The sequence below is a fragment of the Meles meles genome, chromosome 17 (assembly GCF_922984935.1).
Source record: "Meles meles chromosome 17, mMelMel3.1 paternal haplotype, whole genome shotgun sequence".
NCBI classification, from domain to species: Eukaryota; Metazoa; Chordata; class Mammalia; order Carnivora; family Mustelidae; genus Meles; species Meles meles.
The window spans coordinates 67,740,687-67,762,225 of record NC_060082.1 but is presented as its reverse complement, the minus strand read 5'-3'; the positions used below and the strand labels follow the sequence as shown (position 1 = coordinate 67,762,225).

At 39.5% G+C, this 21,539-nt stretch overlaps 1 protein-coding gene across 5 annotated transcripts in view; it reads right to left on the bottom strand.

Annotated features, from left to right (window-relative positions):
• The window catches only part of NME7 (NME/NM23 family member 7), a 210,880-nt gene that overhangs the window by 164,019 nt on the left and 25,322 nt on the right, over positions 1–21,539 (bottom strand). For all 5 annotated transcript variants that reach the window (XM_045982773.1, XM_045982774.1, XM_045982775.1 and 2 more), the window contains exon 7: positions 9,534–9,639. In XM_045982773.1, the coding sequence (XP_045838729.1) occupies positions 9,534–9,639 (106 nt within the window). The remainder of the gene's footprint in view (positions 1–9,533; positions 9,640–21,539) is intronic.

Below are 21,539 nucleotides of genomic sequence, written 5' to 3'. Positions count from 1 at the left end.
CACTGTTTCCACTAACTCTAAACTATTGTATCAGGAACTTAAGCAGTTTCAATCAGATCACTACACTGAAGGACCCACCTTAAATCTCTCAAGGTCAAACCCCAAACTCTGCAATATCTGCCCATTATCTCTCCGGGTAAAGTCAACCAACACTGCCAAGTTGTGCTCTCCTTGTAGTAAGCCACAGTTCTGCTTGATTAAAGCTATTCTGGCCACCTCTGGGGGAGTTGAGAGTCAACAGAAGGAAATGAACCCATTTGATTTCAAATGCTCTCTTATCAACAATACCTTTAAAAAAAAATCTCTTCTCCCTATGCTAGACCATAGGTGAAATTAAATATGCCAGAAAGTGAGATCATTATAAAAAAAGATAAACATAAACCAGCAATGAAAGGGCCTGCATAAATCTAACAATTAATTCAACACAGGACTTCAAACTCTATTTCCTGGTAGCCACAATTTAAACTCTAAGCTGAACTGGATTATTTGCACACTTAAAAATGGTCTAGCGGGATCCCTAAAATTGAGATTTAGAAAAGAAATAAAAGAAAAAAGCCTTGAAGTGCCAAAGTTCAAACTAATCTGCCATCTGATTAGATTTTACAAAAATTTCCTTTGATCAACTCATGTTTCTAATGTTATGAACCAAAGATAAATACATGAAATACAGCTAATCTTCAAAGATTAGCTCTGACTAAAAACTATTTAAACCAGTATAAATATAAAATCAGTCATTCTGACATTGCCTTTTCATTTAATCATTGTTATTAGATTTCAGATATATTTATCTATACAATTATTAAAGTATTAACTGCTATTTACTATAATTCTATTTTATTTCTGTCTCTCTGAGCATCATTAAATTAAATTAAAAGAGTTAAAAACCCAATAGAGGGAGAAAAAGGAAAAAAAAGAGAGAAAAAAATTGAAATGTATGAAGAGGCCAAAGATAAGTTTTTTAATGAAGTTGAGGCCATTAAACAAGAATTTGTCTCACCACATTAAAATGAGTGTACATTATGTACGTATCTATGTGTATATGTGTGTGTTTGTTTGTATGTATGTGGGTATAAGTGTGTGTGTATTCAGCCCAAGGTAATCCCAATTTTGTTTTCCATAGCTTATCAACACCCAATGTTATCATTACTCCCTGGGGTGGTGTTGCTAATCATGTTACTGTAACCGTTTTGCTACGGAGCCATATACGGCAAGTGAAGAACATGGAGGCTAAAAGAGACCAGGAAGGCATCTTGGATTCCCTACTCTAATCTGGCAAAAATAACCTGTTATCAGACAGCCTCAGCTCACTTATGATACATCCACCTACTTGGCATAATTGCTGTGAATATTAAAGGAGATAATGTATAAGGTACTCAGTTCACACCCCAGCGTAAGGTCTCAAGGTCTCCATAAGTGTTCATTAACCATCATGCATGTTAGTTCCCTGTAACTGTGGTCCTAGGGATCTACAAGATATGAAAGTCCGTCCTCAATAATTAAAGAAGTATTCATTCATTATGCAACAAGATCTTTTAAGTTCAGATCCTTTCAACCGATAATTCGATTTCTAGGAAACTAGCCAGAGGAAATGATTAGAGATATTATCAAATATTAATGTACAAATATTCTTTAAAACTTCATTTATAACAAAAACCTGGAAACAACCTAAGTATCCCAATTTCATACGACACCTATAGGACTGTATAGTGTACAAACGCTGAAACACTCATGAGGAATTCAGAGCATCCCCCAAATGCTCCTTACAGTCAAGTTAAAATGGTAGCCTATGGACGTACATCTCAACCATGTTAACAATTACATGTCAGTGTACACACACACACATTCAGAAGAAAAGGATTTAGCGGAAATATAAAAATATTAACTGTAGGGGCCTGATTAGGCAGAGGAACTGTAAACCCCGGATATAGGGGCGGGCCAGGCCAGATAGCCGAATTCAGTCAGAGGGGTGTGCATATATTAACTGTGGTAGGTTGAAATCCGATTGGCCACCTGTGTGTGGGCGGGGCTCAGCCACCTCTATAAAAGATGGTCTGTGAGGCTGGATGGAAGAGGGTTTTTTTTTTTTTAGCAAGAGCCCTGCACCACCGCGAGCTGTAACACGAGCGGCGCCGTAACATGAGCGGCGCTGCCCCGTGCACCGCCCAGTGCACCGCCCAGAGCAGCAGCGGCAGCAGCGCCACAGCAAGCGGCACCGCCTTGTGCACCAGAGCAGGAGCGGCGGGAATACTGGGTTTGGAGACGCCACACCGGGCCGCGCCCAGAGACAGAAACGCTCGGTCACGGGCCGGGGGAGCTCCGAGCGCCGCGGGAGACCAGGGAGACGGGAGGGACTGACGGCTCTTCTCAAGGTCGCACTGAGGAGCGGGGCCCCGAGTTCTCAGCATCTCCCGCCAGAGACTGGGCGGCCGCCATCTTCATTCCCGCCCTCCAAAGCGGTCCGGAAGCGCTCAGGGAACAAACACTCGAGAGTGAGCGAGCGGACTGCTTAGCCCCCACCCGGCTCCTGGCAAGGGCGGTGCAGTTCCACCTCAGGCAAAAGGCCCCTTCCCCAGAAGATCAGCAAGAACATCCAGCCAAGACCAAGTTTATTGATCAAGGAGAAGAGCACAATTCCAGAAGAGGGAAAAGCAAAGCATGGAATTCAGGGCTTTCTCCCCATGATTCTTTAGTCTTGCAAAGGTAATTAAGATTTTTTTAATTTTATTTCCTATTCTAATTTTTTTAACTTTTACTCCTCTCTCTGTTAATGTTTTCTTAAATAGTTTATCTTTAAAATTCCTTTCTTAAAAAAATCTTTTTGAACGTTCATTATTATAGTCATATTTTATCCTTCATTGTATCTAACTTTATCTTTTGTATACATTTTCTTCTAAAAAATTTTGGGATACAACTTCCTCTAATAGATCAAAATATACCCTAAATCTAGCACAGAGCTTGGTTCTAGTCTCCAGCCTGAGCAAATTCTCTCCACTTTCTTTTTCTTTATTTTCCCAAACAATTTATTTTATCAGCTCCTTTTTTAGAATTTTTTTTTAGTTTTCATCTTTACAAACATATGCTATCCCTTCATTGTATTTACCCTTATCTGTGTGTGTGTATACATATACATATATATATGTATGTGTATATACATATATTTATTTATTTTATTTCATTCTTTAAAATATTGGGAAATAGTTTCTCACCCTACACCTAAAGCAGCTGGAGAAAGAACAGCAAAGAAAGCCTAAACCCAGCAGGAGAAGATAAATAATAAAGACAGAGCAGAAATCAATGAAATAGAAACCAAAAGAGCAGTAGAACAATGAAACTAAGAGCTGGTTCTCTGAAAGAATTAATAAGACTGATAAACCCCTGGCCACACTTATCAAAAAGAATACAGAAAGGACCCAAATAAATAAAATCATGAATGGAAGAGGACAGATCACAACCAACACTAAAAAAATACAATCATAACAACATATTCTGAGCAACTATACACCAGCAAATTTGACAATCTGGAAGAAATGGATGCATTCCTAGAGACATATTAACTACCAAAACTGAGCCAGGAAGAAACAGAAAACCTGAACAGACCCATGACCAGTAAAGAGATTGAAGCAGTTCAAAAGTCTCCCAAGAAACAAAAGCCCAGGGCCAGATGGCTTCCGAGGGGAATTCTAACAAGCATGTAAAGAAGAATTAACTCCTATTCTCCTGAAACTGTTCCAAAAAATAGAAATGGAAGGAAAACTTCCAATCTCATTTTATGAGGCCAGCATTATCTTGATCCCAAAACCAGAAAAAGATCCCATCAAAAAAGAGAATTACAGACCAATATCCTTGATGAACATGGATGCAAAAATTCTCAACAAAATACTAGCCAGTAGGATCCAACAATACATTAAAAGGATTATTCACCACACCCAAGTGAGATTTATTCCAGGGCCACAAGGTTGATTCAACATCCACAAATCAGTCAATGTGATACATTAATAAAAGAAAGAACAAGAACCATATGATATTCTGAATAGATGTTGAAAAAGCATTTGACAAATACAGCATCCTTTCTTGTTCAAAACTCTTCACAGTGTAGGGAGGTACAGAGGGTACATATCTCAATATCATAAAAGCCATCTATGAAAACCCACAGCAAATATCATTCTCAATGGAGAAAAACTGAGAGCTTTTCCACTAAGGTCAGTAACATGGCAGGGATGTCCATTATCACCACTGCTATTCAACATAGTACTAGAAGTCCTAGCCTCAGCAATCAGACAACAAAAAGAAATTAAAGGCATCCAAATAAGCAAAGAAGTCAAACTACACTCTTTGGAGATGATAGGATACTTTATGTGGAAAACCCAAAAGACTCCACTCCAAATCTGCTAGAACTTGTACAAATTCAGTAAAGTGTCAGGATATAAAATCAATACACAGAAATCACTTGCATTTCTATACACCAACAGTAAGACAGAAGAAAGAGAAATTAAGGAAACAATCCCATTTACAATTGCACCAAAAACCATAAGATACCTAGGAATGAACCTAACTAAAGAGGCAAAGAATCTGTACTCAGAAAACGATAAAGTACTCATGAAAGAAATTGAGGAAGACACAAAGAAATGGGAAAATGTTCCATGATCATGGGTTGGAAGAACAAATATTGTGAAAATGTCTATGCTACCTAAAGCAATCTACACATTGAATGCAATCCCTATCAAAATCCCATCCATTTTTTTCAAAGAAACGGAACAAAGAATCCTAAAATTTATATGGAACCAGGAAAGACCTCGAATAGCCAGAGGAATGTTGAAAAAGAAAGCCAAAGTTGGTGGCATCACAATTGCAGACTTCAAGCTCTATTACAAAGCTGTCATCATCAGGACAGTATGGTACTGGCACAGAAACAGACACATAGTTCAATGGAACAGAATAGAGAGCCCAGAAATAGACCTTCAACTCTATGGTCAACTAATCTTCAACAAAGCAGGAAAGAATGTCCAATGGAAAAAAGACACTCTCTTCAACAAATGGTGTTGGGAAAATTGGATAGCCACATGCAGAAAAATGAAACTGGACCATTTCCTTACATCACACATGAAAATAGACTCAAAATGGATGAACGACCTCAATGTGAGAAATGAATCCACTAAAATCCTTCAGGAGAACACAGGCAGCAACCTCTTCGACCTCAACCGCAACAACTTCTACCTAGAAACATCACCAAAGGCAAGGGAAACAAGAGCAAAAATGAACTATTGGGACTTCATAATTATCAAAAGCTTTCGCACAGCAAAGAAAACAGTCAACAGGGCACCTGGGTGGCTCAGTGGGTTAAAGCCTCTGCCTTTGGGTCAGGTCATGATCTCAGGGTGCTGGGATCGAGTCCCACATCAGGCTCTCTGCTCAGCAGGGAACCTGCTTCTCCCTCTTTCTCTGCCTGCCTCTCTGCTTACTTGTGATCTCTGTCTGTCAAATAAATAAAAAATTTAAAAAAAAAAAAATTAAAAAAAAAAAAAAAGAAAAACAGTCAACAAAACCAAAAGATAAGTGACAGAATGGGAGAAGATATTTGCAAATGACATATCAGATAAAGAACTAGTATCCAAAATCTATAAAGAACTTATCAAACTCAACACACAAAGAACAAATAATCCAATCAAGAAATGGGCAGAGGACATGAACAGACATTTCTGCAAAGAAGACATCCAGATGGCCAACGGACACATGAAAAAGTGCTCCACATCAGTCAGCATCAGGGAAATGCAAATAAAAACCACAATGAGATACGACTTCACACCAGTCAGAATGGCTAAAATTAACAAGTCAGGAAATGACAGATGCTAGTGAGGAAGCAGAGAAAGGCGAGCCCTCCTGCACTGTTGGTGGGAATGCAAGCTGGTGCAACCACTCTGGAAAACAGCACGGAGGTTCCTCAAAAAGTTGAAAATAGGGGTGCCTAGGTGGCTCAGTGGGTTAAGTCTCTGCCTTCAGCTCAGGTCATGATCTCAGGGTCCTGAGATCGAGCCCCACATCGGGCTCTCTGCTCAGCAGGGAGCCTGCTTCCTCCTCTCTCCCTGCTGCCTCTCTGCCTACTTGTGATCTCTCTCTCTGTCAAATAAATAAATAAAATCTTAAAAAAAAAAAAAAAGTTGAAAATAGAGCTACCCTATGACCCAGAAATCGCACTACTGGGTATTTACCCCAAAGATACAAATGTAGTGATCCAAAGGAGAACGTGCACCCGAATGTTTAGAGCAGCAATGTCCACAATAGCCAAACCATGGAAAGAACCTCGATGTCCATCAACAGATGAATGGATAAAGATGTGGTATATATATACAATGGAATACTATGCAGCCATCAAAAGAAATGAAATCTTGCCATTTGTGACGATGTGGATGGAACTAGAGAGTATTATGCTGAACGAAATAAGTCAATCAGAGAAAGGTAATTATCATATGATCTCCCTGATATGAGGAAATTGAGAGTCAATGTGGGGGGCTTGAGGGGTAGGAAAGGAATAAATGAAACAAGATGGAATTGGGAGGGAGACAAACCAGAAGAGACTCTTAATCTCACAAAACAAACTGAGGGTTGCCAGGGGGAGGTGCGTAGGGTAAGGGTGGTGGGGTTATGGACATTGGGGAGGGTCTGTGCTATGGTGAGTGCTATGAAGTGTGTAAACGTCACGATTCATAGACCTGTACCCCTGGGGAAAATAGTACATTATATGTTGATAAAAAAATAAAAAACTAATTAAAATAAAACAAATACTTAAAAAAAATTATACCCATCTCATTTCCAAAATGATTTGGAATAGTTGACAAAACTACATACAACAGACTAAATAAATAGAAGATGACAAATAAAGATAAAAACGCCTGCAAACTCTCAGTATACAGCCATATATACAATCTACCTATCTAGGCATGTGCATACGTATGTATGTATGTGTATGTGTGTGTGTGTATTTATTTATATATTCAAAGAACTTTGTTACAGATACTAAGAACTAAAGGAAGTTTCCCCAGCTTTCTCAGAAAGGGCAAACCACAGATATGGTAGACATTGTTTTAAATTGTACATTAGGAAAATTATTTCAGTAAACTGAGTGTATCAGTTATGTGATTGGGAAAGAGGAGGCAGATTAAAAGTCAAGGAATCAAGACCTGAAACAGGATAAGCATGACCATGATCAGGACCTCAAGAAAAACCTTTTTAAGAGTATAAATATAGATGGAGACAGATTTTTTTCCTCATGTCACCTTTATTCATGTGGCTTTAAAGAAAAAATTAAAATATTAAAATTATATTTTAATATCTGCATATAAAATATATCAAGAAGGTAAACTAACAAAATAAGCTTTTATTAACAAAATGCATTTGGGTATATTGTATTCAAGATAGCACTTACCTCCTAGCAACAGCAATCAGACAACAAAGAGAAATAAAAGGTATCCAAATTGGCAATGAAGAAGTCAAACTCTCTCTCTTTGCAGATGACATGATTCTTTATATGGAAAACCCAAAAGACTCCACCCCCAAACTACTAGAACTCATACAGCAATTCAGTAACATGGCTGGATACAAAGTCAATGTACAGAAATCAGTGGCTTTCTTATACTAACAATGAAAATACAGAAAGGGAAATTAGAGAATCGATTCCATTTACTATAGCACCAAGAACCATAAGATACCTGGGAATAAACCTAACCAAAGAGGTAAAGGATCTGTACTCGAGGAACTACAGAACACTCATGAAAGAAATTGAAGAAGACACAAAAAGATGGAAGACCATTCCATGCTCTTGGATCAGAAGAATAAACATTGTTAAAATGTCTATACTGCCTAGAGCAATCTATACTTTTAATGCCATTCCGATCAAAATTCCACGGGTATTTTTCAAAGAGCTCGAGCAAATAATCCTAAAATTTGTATGGAATCAGAAGAGACCCCGAATTGCTAAGGAAATGTTGAAAATCAAAAACAAAACTGGTGGCATCACGTTACCTGATTTCAAGCTTTACTACAAAGCTGTGATCACCAAGACAGCATGGTACTGGCATAAAAACAGACACATAGACCAGTGGAACAGAGTAGAGAACCCAGATATGGACCCTCAACTCATGGTCAAATAATCTTCGACAAAACAGGAAAAAATATACAGTGGAAAAAAGACAGTCTCTTCAATAAATGATGCTGGGAAAACTGGACAGCGATATGTAGAAGAATGAAACTTGACCATTCTCTTACACCGTACACAAAGATAAACTCGAAATAGATAAAAGACCTCAACGTGAGACAGGAATCCATCAGAATCCTAGAGGAGAACATAGGCAGTAACCTCTTCGATATTAGCCACAGCAACTTTTTTCAAGATATGTCTCCAAAGGCAAAAGAAACAAAAGCGAAAATGAACTTTTGGGACTTCATCAAGATCAAAAGCTTCTGGACCGCAAAGAAAACAGTCAACAAAACAAAGAGGCAACCCATGGAATGGGAGAAGATATTTGCAAATGAGAGTACAGACAAAAGGCTGATATCCAGGATCTATAAAGAACTCCTCAAACTCAACACACACAAAACAGATAATCATATCAAAAAATGGGCAGAAGATATGAACAGACACTTCTCCAACGAAGACATACAAATGGCTATCAGACACATGAAAAAATATTCATCATCACTAGCCATTAGGGAGATTCAAATTAAAACCACATTGAGATATCACCTGACACCAGTTAGAATGGCCAAAATTAGCAAGACAAGAAACAACGTGTGTTGGAGAGGATGTGGAGAAAGGGGAACCCTCTTACACTGTTGGTGGAAATGCAAGTTGGTGCAGCCACTTTGGAGAACAGTGTGGAGATTCCTCAAGAAATTAAAAATAGAGCTTCCCTATGACTCTGCAATTGTACTACTGGGCATTTACCCCAAAGATACAGATGTAGTGAAAAGAAGGGCCATCTGTATCCCAATGTTTATAGCAGCAATGGCCACGGTCGCCAAACTGTGGAAAGAACCAAGATGCCCTTCAACGGACGAATGAATAAGGAAGATGTGGTCCATATACACGATGGAGTATGATGCCTCCATCAGAAAGGATGAACTTTTGTAGCAACATGGACAGGACTGGAAGAGATTATGCTGAGTGAAATAAGTCAAGCAGAGAGAGTCAAGTATCATATGGTTTCACTTATTTGTGGAGCATAACAAAGAACATGGAGGACATGGGGAGATGGAGAGGAGAAGGGAGTTGGAAATTGGAAGGGGAGATGAACCATGAGAGACTATGGACTCTGAAAAACAACCTCAGGGTTTTGAAGGGGCAGGGGGTGGGAAGTTGGGGGAACCAGGTGGTGGGTAATAGGGAGGGCACGTATTGCATGGAGCACTGGGTGTGGTGCAAAAACAATGAATACTGCTACACTGAAAAGAAAAAAAGAAAAAAATACGCAAATAGCTTTAGTTCCTCTGTAATAAAAGCCCAATGTAGATTAAAAAAAAAAAAAAAAGATAGCACTTACCTTCACTGATGGCATGGGGCTTAATGATGCAACAGGTACAATTCGTAAATTTAGCAGTGTTTGCTGGTCCACAAACTCCACTTGAAGGAAAAAATAGCTCCATTTCCTAAAGACAGAGAGAAATAAATTTGACCTATGTAACCTCTTATCTTGAATTTCTGGGATATTAATGTGAGAGGTGGAAAAACTACGCAATTACTTTTGAAGTTCCTGATATAAATTATTCGCTTTAAGTTTTCTAAAAATGATTTTTACAAAGGCTAACTGACTTACAGAACCCTGTTTTAAGTCTTATAATCAAAAGATCATACAAAAGGTATTAATTAAAGTAATGAGACTAGGTATCATTCTGCCCCAGGATTAAAACTAATGACATCTTAACATACTTTGAATATGGGCAGTAATGAATACAAAGTTCTTATTTTCCCCAAAGCATTAGTTCATAGACACAGTTCGAATTTTAAACTTTCTATTAAAATGTGTAAAATTAAAAAGTAGGAATTCTTTATAGAAGCAGATTAGTATTTAAGAATCAGAACCACAAAATTGTTTTAACTAGTTAAAACTAATGACCTGGGGCACCTGGCTGGTTCAGTCAGTAGAGCATGAAACTCTTGATCTTGGGGTTGTAAGTTCGAGCGCTATGTTGGATGTAGAGATTACTCAAAAATAGAATCTTTAAAAAAAAAACAAAAACTAATGAACTTACTACAGTTCTAGCATACAATTAAATCATATAAACTTTATTTTATAACCAGATTCAAGCTATGTGATTTGCTTTGCACGTGGTTCAGAGATGACAACTCGGCAACCTGAACTAGCCACAAACACAGTCACTAATTATTTAGACAGATCTTTCCTGCCTCTAAGCTTTTGTTACTGTTATTTCTACTATTCCCTAGAAAACCCTCTCTCTCAGGCTCCAGAGAGTTCTACCAGTTTAAGCTGGTGATGCTCCCAGTGAGTCCCCTGTACTTTTATAAAATTGTGGTTTGGGGGGTAATTGCCCATCACAAATGTTAAATGTGAAGCAAGTAACTAACCTGCATAGCATTGTAGGTCCTTTAGCACCTAAGACAAATGGCTCAAAGTAAATCGCATTTTTCGATGAATTTAAGAATGGGAAGACCATAGGCTGTGTGAGTGTGCCACATCGATGTACAATTTTAAGAACCACAGAGAAGATGAGGAATTGTCCGAAGAGGAATGATATGCCTGTGCACTCCTGGCACGAAGACTTTTCAGGATGAAAATGCTCTATTCCTTGGACAGCAAGTACTTTTCCACCATACTGCTGCCTTTATTACTCCCCCTGAGTAGTACGAAGAGTAACAAACAACCTCCAGCCACCTGTCCGGTCACGGCAACCACGCTCCTGCCTCCAGTCCAGCCTCCTTCCTAAACTCCACCCGCACACCTGCGCAACTCCCACTTGGAGAGAATTCCTGTTGAAAATGTCCTGATTTCCGCGCTCCCGCAAGTCTGTGCGCTCCCACCCTGTTGTTCCTGCCCCTCCGACTGCACAGGCCAACCGGAAAAAAACTTACTCCTCTCCTTTTCTTAGCCATCACGCAGTCTCTCAGGAAACCCTTCGGAATGCTTCCAGAATCCAGCCACTTCCACATGTCGCCCTGGTCCAGGCCCAGCACCGGAGCGCCCTTTGACGCTGCTCTAACCTAGTGACCTCCCATGCCTGCTTCCTCCCCACGCACCCACGCCCACCTGGCCTGACCGATTCTCAGCACAGCAGGCAGAGGAAACCTTAAAACATCATGTCCCTCCTCTGCGCAGAACTCTCCAAGGGTCTTTCATCTTCTTCCGAGCGAACGCTGAAGCTCTAGATGTCTGCAAGGCCAGCCGCAGTCTGGCCGCGAGCAATTCCTTGAGCCAGTCCCCTGGTCCATGGAAACACTCAGACTTTCCACCCGGCCTCGCTGGCCTCATGCACTCACCCTTTGCCTCAATGTAGCCAACGTGTTCTCACCTCACAAACATCACGGGCGTTATTCCCTTTCTCCCAGAACTCTCTTTCTCCGGGATATTTGCTTGGTTTTCTCCCTCACCTCCTTCTGGTCTCTGCTTAAACATACCGTGAAGACTTCCTGACCCTTCCCTTAGTAGCATTCCTCGCCTCTACTCGACACACAAACCTTCCCCCGGCCTGATCTTTTTCTATCCCTTCTCCTATTTTATCCTCTCAGAGCACTGACCATCCGCCACGATTTATGCCTGTTTGCTTACCATCCAGCAGCACCCAACCATCACAATGGATGGACGCTTCGAGGGAGTCAGGCAGGACCTGGTCTGGTTCACTAGTGGCTTCCCATATCCTGAACTGACTGAAATTCAGAACCTAATAAATTCTGCACGTGCTAAATAGAATCTATCTATCCACATTGCCCAAATGAGAGAAATGACACCCTGAAAGCCTGAATAACAAGCCCTTACGGGTTAGCAAGTGGCAAAGCCAGTATTTAAATCCAGGTCACACTGGTTCCAAAGCCCTGAGCCTTTTCCACATCTGGCTTTCAAAAGTAAAGAAGCTGTGCTCAATTGTTCCACCTCTAGTTTTAAACAATTATCGGATTTTTCAAAGAGCTGGAGCAAATAATCCTAAAATTTGTATGGAGCCAGAAGAGACCCCGAATTGCTAAGGAAATGTTGAAAAACAAAAGCAAAACTGGCGGCATCACGTTACCCGATTTCAAGCTTTACTACAAAGCTGTGATCACCAAGACAGCGTGGTACTGGCATAAAAACAGACACATAGACCAGTGGAACAGAGTGGAGAGCCCAGATATGGACCCTCAACTCTATGGTCAAATAATCTTCGACAAAACAGGAAAAAATATTCAATGGAAAAAAGACAGTCTCTTCAATAAATGGTGCTGGGAAAACTGGACAGCGATATGTAGAAGAATGAAACTCGACCATTCTCTTACACCGTACACAAAGATAAACTCGAAATGGATAAAAGACCTCAACGTGAGACAGGAATCTATCAGAATCCTAGAGGAGAACATAGGCAGTAACCTCTTCGATATCAGCCACAGCAACTTCTTTCAAGATATGTCTCCAAAGGCCAAGGAAACAAAAGCAAAAATGAACTTTTGGGACTTCATCAAGATCAAAAGCTTCTGCACAGCAAAGGAAACAGTCAACAAAACAAAGAGGCAACCCACGGAATGGGAGAAGATATTTGCAAATGACAGTACAGACAAAAGGTTGATATCCAGGATCTATAAAGAACTTCTCAAACTCAACACACACAAAACAGATAATCATATCAAAAAATGGGCAGAAGATATGAACAGACACTTCTCCAACGAAGACATACAAATGGCTATCAGACACATGAAAAAATATTCATCATCACTAGCCATCAGGGAGATTCAAATTAAAACAACATTGAGATACCACCTAACACCAGTTAGAATGGCCAAAATTAGCAAGACAGGAAACAACGTGTGTTGGAGAGGATGTGGAGAAAGGGGAACCCTCTTACACTGCTGGTGGGAATGCAAGTTAGTGCAGCCACTTTGGAGAACAGTGTGGAGATTCCTGAAGAAACTAAAAATAGAGCTTCCCTATGACACTGCAATTGCACTGCTGGGTATTTACCCCAAAGATACAGATGTAGTGAAAAGAAGGGCCATTTGTACCCCAATGTTTATTGCAGCAATGGCTACGGTCGCCAAACTGTGGAAAGAACCAAGATGCCCTTCAACGGATGAATGGATAAGGAAGATGTGGTCCATATACACAATGGAGTATTATGCCTCCATCAGAAAGGACGAATACCCAACTTTTGTAGCAACATGGACGGGACTGGAAGAAATTATGCTGAGCGAAATAAGTCAAGCAGAGAGAGTCAAGTATCATATGGTTTCACTTATTTGTGGAGCATAACAAATAACATGGAGGACATGGGGAGATGGAGAGGAGAGGGAGTTGAGGGAAACTGGAAGGGGAGATGAACCATGAGAGACTATGGACTCTGAGAAACAACCAGAGGGTTATGAAGGGGCGGCAGGGGGGTGGGGGGGGGGGTGGGAGGTTGAGGAACCAGGTGGTGGGTAATAGGGAGGGCACGTACTGCATGGAGCACTGGGTGTGATGCCAAAACAATGAACACTGTTATGCTGTAAATAAACAAATAAAAATAAATATTAAAAAAAAAGAAACTAAAAAAAAAAATACAAAAACAATTATCGGGCCAATTATTTTAATTGTTTTGGCCTCAACTTTCATTCCTTTTCTTCCTCAACTTGAAAAAAATGAAAATGCCAACTTTCCAAGTACTCATTTACATATTCTGAATGAATATGTATATAAGGCAAGGAATATAAAGGTTTTATTTAAATACACATTCTGAGTGACAGGGAGTAACTCTATTTCATGCCTTTGCTTTCTCTTTCCCCCTACATAGCTGGTCCTATCTGTCCCAATCACCAATCCGAGCAAACATTTGCGAGAGCACTTCTACTAGGTCATTGTCACGGCAACTGAATCAGAGACTTCTCACAGATGTAAAGTCACACAAAAAAATTCTCCTTTGTGATTTGAGCTGCTTAAACCTATGACATAAAGCTCCTCTCCTTCCAAGGGTCCTTGCTATTACTTGTAGCCTTTTATATGCTCCTAAACTGTCTCACAGCGAAAGACAGAGATATGGAACTTTCTCAAAAAATAGAATAGACTCATGGAATCTTCAATTATTTTTAATTATATTTAACAAATTGTAAAGTATACAGTTGCACTGCATAAATTTCACCTAAGAGCTCACAGTAATCTCACTAAAACGTCTGACTACTCTACATTCATATCTTTAATTACCATAATAAAAGTATCATGAAATGGCTGCCAGTTAAATGTTTCTCCAAAACTTCTATAATTTTAAATAAATATCCTTTTTGTAAATGCCCTAAAACATTAAAATATTGAACTTTCTCTTTACATACTCTAATATCAAATAAGAAATCTGTTCTCAGAAAATCTAAAAAACTAAGAAATAAACTAGGAAGGCACATGACTTAGCTTCATATTTAGCTCCATGATGCAGCCTTATGTACAAATAAAAACAATTAAGAACCTAACAAAATGTCCAAAAGGGGATGTTTAAGTAAATGTTGTATTCATACAACAAAATATTCTGCACCCACTAAAGTTTACTCTTATGACAGTAATCTGGTAACATATAAAATGTTGTATTAAGTGAAAAAAGGAATCAAAATCATGTATGTGGTGTTTAGTCTGTAAATTATATAAATAATCAAGGGAACGAGCTGGAAGAAATATGCCATAAACAGCTGTAAACATCACTGGCAGGATGACTAATGCCAAAATTCCTTTCTCAATTTCCAAATTCTCCAGAGTGTTTCTGTTACTTCTGTGTTCTAAAAGACTATAATGGGAGCACCTGGGTGGCTAAGTTAAGCATTTGCCTTCACCTCAGGTCATGATCCCTGGGTGCTGGGATTGAGCCCCACACAGGCTCCCTGCTCAGCGGGGAGTGGGCTTCTCCCTCTCCCTGCCCTCTCTGTGCTCTACCACTAAAAAAATATAAAATGAAACAAAATAGAAAACAAAATATAGAAAACAAAATACAGAACAAAAACACAACACAACACAAAATAAAATAAAAAACTGTAATGTTTGAAACAAGGTAGGCCACCACTTCAGCACACACAGTGGAAGCTGGTGGTCAAGCACAGGGCTGTGGAGCCAGAGGTGCCTGGGCTCGAGTCCTCAGGAGGCCAAGACGTTTAAACTCACTGAGTCTCAGTTCCTGCTAAATTGGGACGATATAAGCAAATGCACAGGAGACTGTGAGAATTAAATGAGATACTAAAGTGTATGGAACAGTGCTGGTCACATAGTGAGCACTTAATAAACATAAGGTTTATTGTTGCCTTGAATTCCAAAATTTTGTGAACACCAGTGACCTAGATCCTGGAGGTATGACAATGAATTGGACATCCTCAAAGAATTCAGTCTACCAGGAGGGTAAACAAACACAAGTGCTTTTAAAATATGGTAATAGAGGTATGCAGTAGGTATGAAGCAAGCATCAAGGAAGGGTACCTCACAGAGAACTAAGAAATAGGTAATAGTTGATCAGAGTTGCTGTTATTGGTTTTTAAGTTTTGTTGAGGTCAAATCAACATGCTTTAAAATGAGTATATTTAAAGGATACAATTTGATGTTTTGACATTTGTTTAGTCCTGTGGGAACATCACCACAATCAAGATAATAAATACATCAGTCACCCTTCCTTCCTTTGGGTAATACCTTTCTTCTGCCTCTCCCTGCTTCCCCTATCATTAACTATTACCATTACCTCCCTTACCATTAATAAGCTGGCCCTGTAATCAATGATCTGTTTTCCACCATTATGAATTAGTCTAATTTTTAACAGCTGTACTTAACTTATATAGTATGTGCTCTTGTCTAGCTTCTTTCATTTAGCAAGATTACTTTGAGATTCATCAACTGTACTGTATATCAATATATCATTCCTTTTTAATGCCAGATACTATTTTATGTGTTAATATCATGGTTTGTTTATCCATTCATCTCTTCAATATTTGGGTTATTTCTAGTTTTTGGATATACAAATAAGGCTCTTATGAACAAAACTGTTTTGTACAAGTCTTTGCATTGATATTTCATTTCTCCTGGGAAAATACTTAAGAGAAGAATGCTTGGACCATAGGGTAGGTATATGTTTAACTTTTTAGATAACTGCCAAACTGTTCTCAAAAGTGACTGTACCCTTTTAAATTCTCAGCAGCATATGACACTTCCAGTTTCCCGTCACATTTGCCACTTGAAATGGTCAGTTTTTTAAGCCTTAGCCATTCTAAAAGGTGTGTAGCGTATCTCACTGTGGGTTTTATTTTTTTTTAAAGATTTTATTTATTTACTTGATAGAGATCACAAGTAGGCAGAGAGGCAGGCAGAGAGAGAGAAGGAAGCAGGCTCCCTGCTGAGCAGAGAGCCCAATGTGGGGCTCGATCCCAGGACCCTGGGATCATGACCTGAGCCGAAGGCAGAGGCTTCAACCCACTGAGCCACCCAGGTGCCCCTCACTGTGGTTTTAATTAGTACTTCCAAAATGTCTAATGATGCTGTATATTTTTAATGTGTGCTTATATACCCATTCATGTATCATCTTTAGTTAAGTGCCTGTTCAAATATTTTGCTCATTTCTAATTGGGATGTTTAATTTCTTAGGTGTGAAATCAGCATAAAATAAAGTCAAGACAGCGGAGGAGTGGCACACTGAGATGACATCAGGTCGCAGGGGTTCAGCTAGATAGTTATCAAACCATTCGGAACACCTACAAATTCAACACAAGATCAAAGAGAAGAAGAGCAGCAATTCTAGAAACAGAAAATTGACCACTTTCTGAAAGGTAGGACGCGCAGAGAAGTCAATCCGAAGCAATGGGAAGATTGGGGGGGTCTTCCTGGCAAGTGGAGCAATGGAGCACAAAATTTGAACTTTTAAAAGTCTGTTCCATTGAGGGACATCACTCCAGAGGCTAAGCGGGGGTGGAGCCCTCGCAGGGACACCATGGTCTCAGGTCCCGTGGGGTCACGGAAGTATCGGGGGTGTCTGAGTATAGAGAGAGCTCGCAGGTATTAGAGCGGGGAAGCCACCTACAGGGACGGAGCCAAGGAGTGAGCTCTGAGCTCGGAGTTACTTTAAACTGTGATCCCTGGCACAGTCAGGCTACTGCTCTTTGAGCAGGGACCCTACAAGTTGCAGATCTGGGGAGACCCCCCCTGGAAGAGCAGAGCCGCAGGAATCTGCTGGGTTTGGAAACTCCAAAGGGGGCTGTGTGCCAGAGAGAGAAACACTCAGTCACAGGCCCAGGGAGCACAGCTGGAGACCAGGAGGGACTGACTGGTTTTCTCTGAGGGCACACTGAGGAGTGGGGCCCGAGCTCTCGGCTCCTCCGGCCGGAGACTGGGCAGCCACCATCTTCATTCCCGTCCTCCAAAGCGGTACGGAAAATGCTCAGGGAACAAAAGCTCCGAGCGTGAACCGGAGCAGATTGCTTAGCCCGGCCCCTGGCAAGGGCAGTACGGTTCCACCTCGGGCAAAGACAATTGAGAATCAGGGCAACAGGCCCCTCCTGCAGAAGATCAGCAAGAACGTCCAGCCAAGACCAAGCTCACTGAACAAGGAAAACAGCAGAATTCCAGAAGAGGAGAAAGCAAAGCATGGAATTCATGGCTTTCTGCCCGTCATTCTTTAGTCTTGCAAAGTTAATTAAATATTTTTAATTTTTTATTCTAAATTTTTTAACTTTTCCTCTTCTTTTAATGTTTTTTAACTAGTTTATCTTAATAATACCTTTCTTAAAAAAATCTTTTAAAACCTTCATTATTATACTCATATTTTACCCTTCATTGTATCTAACTTTATTTTTTTATACATATAGGGTTTTTTCTTCTAAAAAATTTTGTGATACTGTTTCTTTTAATAGATAAAAATATACCCTAAATCCAGCACAGGGCTTTGTTCTAATCTCCAGCCTGAGCAAATTCTCTCCACTTTCTTTTTCTTTCTTTTCCCAACCAATTATTCTTATCAATTCCTTCTTTAGAATTTTTTTTAAATTTTTATCTTTATAGTCATATTCCATCTCTTCATAGTGTTTACCCTTATTTTTGTGTATATATGTTTTTCTTTCTTTAAAATTATGGGAGGTTGTTTCTTCTAAGAGACCAAAATACACCCAAAATCAAGTAGGTGGTTCTGTTCTATTCACCAGTCTAATATATATATATATATATATATATATATATATATATATATATATATATATATATTTTAATTTTAAAAAAAATTTTTTAAACTTTTTTAAAGACTTTATTTATTTATTTAAAGATTTTATTTATTTATTTGACACACAGAGATCACAGGTAGGCAGAGAGGCAGGCAGAGAGAGGAGGAAGCAGGCTCCCTGCTGAGCAGAGAGCCTGACGCAGGGCTCGATCCCAGGACCCTGGGATCATGACCTGAGTCGAAGGCAGAGGCTTTAACCCACTGAGCCACCCAGGCACCCCTAGACTTTATTTATTTATTTAACACAGAGAGAGATCACAGGTAGGCAGAAAGGCAGGCAGAGAGAGATCGGGGGAAGCAGGCTTCTTGCTGAGCAGAAAGCCTGATGTGGGGCTCAATCCCAGGACCTTGAGATGATGACCTGAGTCGAAGCCAGAGGCTTAACCCACTGAGCCACCCAGGTACCCCAAACTTCTTTTTGCTCCCTTTCTTCTCCCCGTGATGTGATATTCTGATTTGGTTAGCATATATTTTTCTGGGGTCTTTGCCAGCCTTTTAGTATTTCATTCTCTCATTTATATATTCCCATCTGGATAAAATGACAAGGCAGAAAAACTCACCACAAAAAAAAGAACAAGAGGCAGTACTGAAGGCTAGGGACTTAATCAATACAGATGTTGGTAATATGTCAGACCTAGAGTTCAGAATGACGATTCTCAAGGTGCTAGCTGGGCTTGAAAAAGGCATGGAAGTATTAGAGAAACCCTGTCTGAAGAAATAAAAGCCCTTTCTGGAGAAATAAAACAACTAAAATCTAACCAAGCTGAAATCAAAAAAATCTATTAATGAGTTGCAATAAAAAATGAAAGCTCTTACTGCTAGGATAAATGAGTCAGAAGAGAGAATTAGTGATATAGAAGACCAAATGATGGAGAATAAAGAAGCTGAGCAAAAGAGAGACAAACAACTAACGGACCAGGAGAGAAGAATTCGAGAGATAAGTGATACCATAAGATCAATCAACATTAGATTCATTGGGTTCCAGAAGAAGAATAAAGGGGGGGCAGGGCAGAAGGTATATTAGAGCGAATTATTGTAGAGAATTTCCCTAATATGGCAAAGGGAACAAGCATCAAAATCCAGGAGACACAGAGAACCCTCCCTCAAAATCAATAAAAATAGGTCTACACCCCATCATTTAATAGTAAAACTGACATGTCTTAGTGACAAAGAAAATCCTGAAAGCAGCCCAGGACAAGAAGTCTGTAAAATACAATGGTAAAAATATTAGATTGGCAGCAGACTTATCCACAGAGACCTGGCAGGCCAGAAAAAACTGGCATGATATATTCAGAGCACTAAATGAGAGAAACATGCAGCCAAGAATACTATATCCAGCTACGGTATCATTGAAAATAGAGAGATAAAAAGCTTCCAGGACAAACAAAAACTAAAAAAAATTGTAAACACCAAACCAGCTCTACAGGAAATATTGAAAGGGGTCCTCTAAGCAAAGAGAGAGTCTAGAAGTAGTAGACCAAAAAGAAATAGATACAATATACAGTAATAGTCACCTTATAGGCAATACAATAGCACTAAATTCATACCTCTCAATAGTTATCCTGAATGTAAATGGGCTAAATGCCCAATCAAAAGACACAGGGTATCAGAATGGATAAAGAAACAAGACCCATCAATATGCTGTCTACAAGAAACTCATTTTAGACCCAAAGACACCTCCAGATTTAAAGTGAGGGGGTGGAAAACAATTTACCATGCTATTGGACATCAAAAGAAAGCTGGAGTGGTAATCCTTACATCAGATAAATTCAATTTTAAGTCAAAGACTATAAGAAGAGATGAGGAAGGACACTATAGCATACTCAAAGGGTCTGTCCAACAGGAAGATCTAACAATTTTAGATATCTATGCCCTTAACATGGGAGCAGCCAACTATATAATCTAATTCATAACAAAATCAAAGCAGCATATCAATAATAATATAGTAATAGTAGGAGACTTTAACACCCTCCTCAATGAAATGGACAGATCATCTAAGCAAAAGATCAACAAGGAAGTAAAGGCCTTAAATGACACACTGGACCAGATGGACATCACAGATCTATTCAGAACATTCCATCCCAAAGCAAAAGAATACACATTCTTCTCTAGTGCACATGGAACATTCTCCAGAACAGATCACATCCTGGGTCACAAATCAGGTCTCAATCGGTACCAAATGACCAGGATCATTCCCTGCATATTTTCAGACCACAATGCTCTGAAGCTAGAACTCAGTCACAAGAGGAAAACTGGAAAGAACCCAAATACATGGAGGCTAAAGAGCATCCAACTAAAGAATGAATGGGGGGCACCTGGGTGGCTCAGTGGGTTAAGCCTCTGCCTTCAGCTCAGGTCATGATCCCAGGGTCCTGACATTGAACCCTGCATTGGGCTCTCTGCTCAGCGGGGAGCCTGCTTCCCCTGCTCTCACTGCCTGCCTCTCTGCCTACTTGTGATCTCTCTGTCAAATGAATTAAAATAAAATCTTTAAAAAAAAAAAAAAGAATGAATGGGTCAACCAGGAAATTAAAGAAGAACTGAAAAAATTCTTTGAAAATGATAATGAAAACACAACAGTTCAAAATCTGTGGGACACAGCAAAGGTAGTCCCGAGAGGAAAATACATAGCCATATAAGCGTTTCTCAAGAAACAAGAAAGTTCTCAAGTATACAACCTAACCCTACACCTAAAAGAGCTGGAAAAGAACAGCAAAGAAAGCCTAAACCCAGCAGGAGAAGAGAAATAATAAAGATCAGAGCAGAAATCAATGAAATAGAAACCAAAAACAAACAGTAAAACAGATCAACAAAACTAGGTGCTGGTTCTTTGAAAGAATTAGTAAGACTGATAAACGCCTGGCCAGACTAATCAAAAGACAAATAGATCAATAAAGCAGAAAGAATCCAGAAATACACTCACAGATATATATCGTCAACAAATACGACAAATGTGCAAAGGCAATTAAGCGGGGAAAAATTTGTGATTTTAACTAGTGGTGCTGGAACAATCAGATGTCTATATGCAAAACAATAAATTTGCGTTACATGTTATACCACATATAAAAATTAACTTGCAATGGATCATGAAGCTAAATATAAAAACAAAAACTATAAAATTTCTAGAAGAAAACAAAAGGGAAAAT